The 8,138-nt window shown below is 42.1% G+C and overlaps 1 protein-coding gene across 1 annotated transcript; it reads left to right on the top strand.

Annotated features, from left to right (window-relative positions):
- The first annotated feature begins 1,175 nt into the window (after window positions 1-1,175).
- On the top strand, window positions 1,176-4,032 carry LOC115480394 (cytochrome c oxidase assembly factor 6 homolog). Its single transcript, XM_030219050.1, has 3 exons — window positions 1,176-1,281; window positions 2,911-3,062; window positions 3,688-4,032. Exons 2-3 carry the CDS (start codon window positions 2,919-2,921, stop codon window positions 3,781-3,783), a joined length of 240 nt encoding a protein of 79 aa, XP_030074910.1. The 5' UTR covers window positions 1,176-1,281; window positions 2,911-2,918; the 3' UTR covers window positions 3,784-4,032.
- The last annotated feature ends 4,106 nt before the right edge of the window (window positions 4,033-8,138 follow it).

An 8,138-nucleotide genomic window follows, 5' to 3' on the forward strand; every position in this document is an offset into this window, starting at 1 on the left:
GGAAAGAGGGTGTGTTATAGGAATCCTTGATCAGCACAGAGTACTCAGACCAAGGTCCATGGAGCCAAGAATCCTGTCTCCGACAGTGGCCAGTCCAAGCCACGAGTACCTAGCAGACCCAAAGAGTAAGTCCAGCTTCTTATAGCTCATCTCCAGGGATAAATAATAGTTTTCCTAGTGTACCTGGCTAATAATATTTATGGACTTTTTCTGCATAAGCTTGTACAAACCTCTTTTGAATCCCACAATATTAGTCACCTTGACCACAATCTCCGGCAAGAGATTTCACAGCTTTATACTTTATACCATTTATTGTACTTTCAGTCTGTTGGTTGTTAGGTTCATGGAGCATCCTGCTGTAACAGAGAGGGGAAAATAGTTTCTAAAATGTTATACGTGGATAATTTTTTAAAATATTAATGCTGGTGAAGAAGTGTTTTTTTAACTATAAATTTGACTTTTTTGCCCACCTAATAAGTGAGTAGTTTTGCCTGCACTGAGCAAAGCCATTCCCAAAGGATCAGTTAGGGAGGGTCATTATGCACATACGTGAGAAAATTCAAGCATTTGCACATAATTAAACTACAAACATATATGCTCCCAAGCAGTATACATTAAGTGCATAATTTTCAAGAAGTACACCTACAATTTCACTTTAAAAATCTAGCAACGTCCAAATAAAAACAAACATACACATTACTTATATATGCAAAAGAGTCTATGTATTGACTGTGAATGCATTTTTGTTTGTTTGATTTTTTATGAAAAGGCATGTAACATGGGAGTAGTTACATCCAAGGATACTGCCTGACCTGAGAAAAAAAGGTTATAGCCTTCATAACTTAGTCAAAAAACATATTATTAAAATGTATCTTATTTTTCTTTGTATTTATTTTGTTTACTATCCAAGGACTATAAATATAAAATATCTAATACTTAACATTTCTCAGGTTTCCATGGCTGTTAATCCCCTGGCTTGCTGAGATCTACTTGCCTTTAGTTTTATGCAATAGATAGCCCAATCCCATAGTTTATCCCTGAAGGCGATATGGGCTCTAATCACGCAGGTGCACGTGCTCCCACTCCAGCCGTCCAATTCCATTTCCACCAACATCTGAGTTCGACCATAGAGTCTCAGCAAGGTACAGCGAGTTCTGCAGCTCTACTGTGTTACAGTGTATCGCTCTATGGTTTCAAGGAGGCGGGGTCATGCTGCAAAAGGAAGTTGGGCTTGGGATACAAGGGAAAGTGGAAGGGTGATGAATTGCTGCTGAACTTAAGGTAATTGTGTTGTCTGCGCATCTCCAAGCAAACCAGAGTCGGTAATTCTCCCCTCCCCTGGTTCTAGGGACAGGCAGTACCACCACCGTCCCCGCTGTCAGCCGTGGAAGCAGCCTCTGCAGATGGCGACACAAAAAGCAGAACACACGAAGAAACCTATGTGAAGATGAATTTATTCAACCAACATTAAATTCGTCTTCGTGTAGATTCCCTCGTCTGTTCTGCTTTTTGTGTCGTCATCTTGGTTCGTAATAAATAGACGGCCTGTTGGTTTCTTGGTCCAGCAGCCTCTGCAGAGAAATTATTTCTTTTTATCACTGGTTGCTCACCAGTTGTGCAGGGAGATGGAAAGACTGAGCATCATCAAATAATTATTCTCCAGGATGGAGGGGAGATATGGTTGCTGAAATCTAGCTAATTCTCCCTGAAACTGGAAGAAAATGGGGATAGTATCTGGAAATTTCTGGGCCACAATAGACCAGGTATAACAACAATACAAGCTTTTCTCATGTATGGACTGTCCCACTATAACAGGTACAGCAAGGGGAGCAATAGTGCGAGATTCACATACATTCTTTGCTTTACCACAATATTGAGGTGGGTCACAACAGCAGTGAAAGCTTCCCATAACACAGGTGGCAATAGTAGAAGCAGAGGAGTAGCCTAATGGTTAGTACAGTGGGCTTTGATCCTGGCAACCTGGGTTTGATTCCCACTGCAGCTCCTTGTGACCATGGGCAAGTCAGCAAACACTCCATTGCCCCAGGTACAAAAAACTTAGGTTGTGAGCCCTTAGGGACACAGAAAGTACTTGTAAATAATGTGTACAGTGCTGCATATGTCTAGTAGTGCTATAGAAATGATTAGTAGTACTAGTAGTAAGCTTCTCTCACATGGACTTCCCAACCACAAAACAGTGGCAGTAGAAGCCTGCATCCACACAGTTCCCAAGCTAAAAGGTCAAGCAGTAAGCACATACCCTGTTTGGGAGGGAAATGGCTTTCCCACCTCATGCTATATTCCAGGTCTAATTTAACACACCCAACTCAGACACATTTCTGAGAATTTCATACTTAACTGAAGCACCTCATGGTGCTACAGCCTGTTTTCTAGTCCAGCTACATTTTTGAGCAGGCAGCCTTCTGGTTCCTTATCCAGAGATTCTACAACTCACCTATAGAACAGCTCCTCTAAAGCTTGTATGAGAATTGTATCAACTTTGGTTGTTCATTTCTTCCTCATCCATTACTACACCCTATCATAGGAGTAAAAGAGGAGAGAGTCACTTGGGAAGACACATTTATTATGCATCAATGACAGTATTTCTTCCTGGAGGGGAGGAGTAGCCTAATGTTTAGATCAACAGGTTGAGAACCAGGGAAACCTATTTCAAATCCCACTGCAGCTCCTTATAATCTTGGGTAAGTTGCTTAATCATCTGTTACCTCAGGTACAGACTTTCGATTGTAAGCACTACTGTATCTGAATGTAACTTGCCTTGAGCTTGGGAAAAAAACGTGCAAGCTAAATCAAAATCCCATCCTTTCCCTTTCTGTTATGTCAAAGAATAAAATACTAGTTTGTGAGAAGGAATACATGTAAACTAATGATGGCTTTTGTTCCTCCAAGTGACAGAAATGTCTGCTCCAACCGCAAAGGAAAGGAAGGCATGCTGGGGAGCACGGGACCAGTTCTGGAGGTGCTTAGATGAGAATCAGGATGATTTTTCCAAATGCCAGAAGCTACGAAGTTCTTTTGAAGCATACTGTCCACAGCAGTGGGTAAGTTCTCTCTGTGTAAATGTGCACAGTATGAGATCATGCTTGAGCAGCTGACCTTGTACACTAATAGATTTGTGGATGCAGTCCATACATGCATGATGTTGATGGAATTGAACAAAATATTCCAACTATAGCACAGACAAGGAAATATTTGCTTTATCATAAATTAATCTGCTATATTTGTAATTTATTTATTTATTATATTTGTATCCCGCACTTTCCCACTAAAAGCAGGCTCAATGCGGCTTACATAGTAATAGGTAACACAGAATTTTGTTATGTAAAGTAGGAAATTAAGTATAACAGAAGGATGGATGGGTAGTAATTAGCTGAAATAGCTGTGACTTGGGGGTGGTACATCCTTCTTTACTACTTATCATTGCTAAAGCGCTACTAGACGTACGCAGCGCTGTACACTTGAACATGAAGAGACAGTCCCTGACATTTCTGTTTCCAAAGGTATCCTAATGTGATTCAGTATGTTAAAGATCCCAGCTGTAAGTGAGATCATTGCTGTGCAGTTGGTATAAGTCCTAGGGCACAGCCAATGATAGGCCCTGGTGGATTGCTGTGTCCTGGAGAAAAGACCATCTAAATACTAATTTTCAGTTCTGTTACTTAACAGGTAAAACATTTTGACAAAAGGAGAGATTATTTAAAGTACAAAGAGAAACTCGAAGCTGGAGAATTTCAGCCATCTGAAACCACAGGAAAATTGTAGACTAAGGCAGGACCCGTTGCTGTGCCCTGTCTGTGTAAGACAGTTCTTTACTGAGCAAATGGACATTAATGAGGAGGAGGAGGAGGAGAGCAGCATTATGGAAGGAAAGCGCAGTGCTGTGTCTGCCTCCCAAGCATTTCCTGCAGCAGTTTTAACCAAAGGATACAGAGCATGCAGATGATGATCAATTGCAGTGTTCTAAGTCCATGTGCACTGTTTACCAGGAATTACATATCTAAATTATTGTCATTCTTTGTATGTTTCCTTTTATGGATCATTGAGATGGGCACACCGAGCAGCATCATGAGCCACGATATTTGGTGTATGCCCTTAGTTGGGGGCCAACATTATTATTATTGAGATTTATTTACTGCCTTTATAAAGAGATTCACCTAAGGCAGTGTACAGTAGGTACAGTTTAACATCAAACTTACAATTTTGTTAACAGCATAACAATAGTAAAATGTACAAGTATAAACATAAATACAACGAGGGAGGAAAACTTGAAAACAGCAAATTGAAACCTAATAATAAGACTACCGTGAAAAAGGATCAAAAATATACACATTTAACAGCACTGAAATTCAAATAACAGAGATATGATATAAGCAAAACGGCGATGGAATATCTAATAAGCACACAATTAGAACATTCAAATAAGATCGCTATGATTCTAATGCTTTTCTACAATACAGCTTACCATACAGCTAAGGGGCCAAGCGCAGATATATAGATGGGGACAAGATGGGTGGTACAGAGTCAATTGGGGTAAATAAATGGGTGGCTAAACTAAAGGCAAATTCTTTGTACAGTTAATCAAGATATATCATGTTGAGTTTTGCCTCCACTTTTAGTGCTGCAGACTCCCACTTTTTGTCATACATCAGGTTTTCAATGAGTTCATTTTGCCATTCCATTGCCTGTCCTGTTCTGATCTTTCCAGGGTAGTGTTTTCGAATGGGTTGGCTTTATGCGTACCAAGACAAAATTTAAACTTACATGTGAGTGAGGGTATATTTGGTACAATTTTCGTATTTCAGTTTTACTGTTGGTGCACAATATTTGGAGTATGCCAATGAGAGCTTCTTCCTTGAGCTCACAGGGCCATGGTCTTCATTCCCAATCCTTGAGGGCTGCCAACAGGTCAGGTTTTCAGGATACTTCTAATTATATGCATGAGAAAAATGTGCATACAATAGAGATAACAAGCACACCAATTTCTCTCTTGCATATTCATTAGAGCGGGGTGGACAACTTTCATACACAGAGAACCGCATGAATGTCAGCACTATCCCTAGTGGGCCTCATACTGAAAATTAACAAATGTGCCATATAATTCACTGTCAAAAAAAAATCGGTGTGAGGACTGAATGGACATAAATTATTACCAGAGTGGTCTGTTAACCGTATACATCTGTCATTTGTTTAAAAGTTTAATGAGACCTCTGCCACTGTTGTGAAAATATTTGCAAAATACAATATTTAAAATCTCCAAACTCTGTTTTCTGTGTATGCTTCCCATGGTCTTGCCGGCCACATAAAATTCATTGGGGAGCCTCAGGCTGCCCACCCCTGCATTGGAGGTGTTTTTAAAATCTGACCTATCGGCAGTCTTTGAGGACTGGGAATGAAGACAACGGTTATAGGTTATAATTTGCCAGGTGTCTTTTAGATCAGTGGTTTTCAACCCTGTCTTCAGGGACTGCCTGGCCAGTTGGGTTTTCAGGATATCCACAATGAATGTATATGAGAGAGATTTGCATGCCCAGACTTCTTGGTAGTCAAATCTTTTTCATGCATATTAATTGTGGATATCCTGAAAACTCGACTGGCCAGGTGGTCCCCGAGGACTAGATTGAAAACCACTGTTTTAGAGTTTAAAGCTCATGCTGACTTCTTTTATATCAGGGCCTATGAGGAAGAGTCTTGTAGTTCCAGATTGGGTTAGAGGCCAAAACAGTGGCAGAACTCAAGCATACATGGTATAAGCACAAAGGAACTTGGTGGAGGATCAGGTAAGACTTGTGACAGCACAGAAAGCAGTTACGTTTGGATAGACTGGTGAACCAAGCGGTCCTTTTCTGCTATCATCTGTGCTTTTTTTTAATCTCTACGTAAAACTTAACCATAAGTTCCTACATGCAGTGTATCACTACCATGACCTAAAACTGACCTTTCACCTGGCTTGGGTTAAACTTGGTTTTTAGATATCCATACCATAACGTTTTAGAGTTTGTAATCCTGATTTGTAAGTACAAAATGCTGGAATATAGATCACACACAAAAGAAAAGCAACACTGGGCCTTTAAGACTGGGACAATTGAAAATCTTTATTGATGACCCGACACGGGCCGTGTTTCGGCATGAAACAACGCCTGCCTCAGGGGCCAAAGAGAAACTCTGTAACATGCACATGGTATCACTTCAATGCCCCAACGTCTGGTAAAAATATTCGCTGATGAAAATAGAGCCCTATTTTCGCCCGTAAGGCCATTAGCGAATATTTTTTCCAGACGTTGGGGCATTGAAGTGATACCATGTGCATGTTACATAGTTTCTCTTTGACCCCTGAGGCAGGCGTTGTTTCATGCCGAAACACGGCCCGTGTCGGGTCATCAATAAAGATTTTCAATTGTCCCAGTCTTAAAGGCCCATTGTTGCTTTTCTTTTGTATGCTTTCTTTGTATGCTGTTGTACCCTCTATTCGTGGAATATAGATCACAGAATGCTAGATGTTGCAGGACTGGTGCTTGAGCAGTGTGTGATGGATCCACTTGCTAAATGTCCTGATTTTCAGTTTTGGAAGTGCACAGTAAAACAGCATCTGAACAGAGAGTCTGTTTTCTTTTGTGTTGTGGGATCCCTGGAGAAAGGGGTGACCTCTGCCTGCAGCCTCTCTTCAGGCCTGAACAACACTCTTAACGTTCCCTCTGAAAATCATGTTTTAAGCTATTCCTCCAGCGGCTTGCCATCTTCCACAAAATAGATTAGACAAACGCTTTATGTAAAATTAGTAAAAAAGGCCAGTTTCTGTTTTAAAGGAAACGGGCGCTAGCAAGGTTTTCCACGGAGTGTGTATGTTTGAGAGAGACTGTGTGTGAGAGAGTGTGTGTGAGAGTGACTGTGTGAGAGAGAGTGAATGTACGAGTGTGTGTGTGTGTGTGTGTGTGTGTGACAGAGAGAGAGTGAGACTGGGTGCGAGTGTGTGTGTGACAATGAGAGTATGTGCCAGGGTCCCCCCTCCCAGCTCCAGGGTCGCCGTCGGTCCACCCTCCCTCCCTTTTTCCCAGTTGCAGGGGGGTCCCCTCCCTGCCTCCCTTTTTCCCAGTTGCAGGGTCCCCCCTCCCTCCCTTTTTCTCAGTTGCAGGGTCTGTCTGTCTCCCCCCTCCTTGTGTCCTCCACATTTTAAGGCACTGTATATCCAGTTGAAACAGCTTTAAACTTGTTTCAGATGGAACAGCAATTTAATAAGGACAATGTGAAGCAGCAGCTCCTATGTGTGAGTGAGTGTGAGACAGAGAGTGATGTGTCTGTGAGCCATCATACCTTTCCCTCTCCAGAGGAGTCTTTAGTCCTGCTATCATTTTGCTGATCTTGTAGCTCTCCTCCAGTCTCCTCGGGATCACTCTGCTCTTCCTGGGGGTCATGCGTTTTGTCGGTATCGTCGTCTTCCTCCACTCCCTCCCCCGAGTCACTTTGGCCCTCCTTGTGATCACTGCCGGCAGTGTCCTGTGTGCCAGCTTCCTCCGTCTCCTCCTCACGCCTCCTCCCAGCGCTTATCACCTCCGCATTGTGGTCCACACTCTTGACCACCTCCTGACGGCTTCACCCGAGGCATCCGAATCTGGACTTGGAGAGGGAGGGCGGCGGTGGTTTTTTGAGGGCGGTTAGGGTGGTTGGCAGCCATTCTGGAGCGATTCCTAGGCAGATGGACTTCAGGCTGAAAGTGCTATGTTTTAGGATTGGGGAAAAGGCCCAGGTGCTTTCTGCATAAAGTTTCTGCTTGCACAATATACTTTTTTAAAGTGAGAATCATTTTTCCTTTATAGAAGTTCCAAAAAATGAAGGCTTTGAGCAAAAAATGAGGCCAGGAAAGAGATCTGTGGGCTTCTTTTGATTTTGTAAAGCTGCTGATGGGTAGAAAGAATGAAAATGAGGAACTTGTTTAAGATAGTCTTTGGAGGTGCCTGGGGAACAAGTTTGAGAGGGTGGTTGGAGAAGGAGCAGTTGAGTGCACAAATTCCCACTGTCCAAACCAGCATGACCTAGTTGACTTCTAGCAGTTTCTATGTTACTTTGATTTTGCCCAAAACTTAAATGTAATCCTGATTGATAGTCTGCTATTATTACAATGC

Source organism: Microcaecilia unicolor, chromosome 11 (genome assembly GCF_901765095.1).
Source record: "Microcaecilia unicolor chromosome 11, aMicUni1.1, whole genome shotgun sequence".
In the NCBI taxonomy this organism is placed as follows: domain Eukaryota; kingdom Metazoa; phylum Chordata; class Amphibia; order Gymnophiona; family Siphonopidae; genus Microcaecilia; species Microcaecilia unicolor.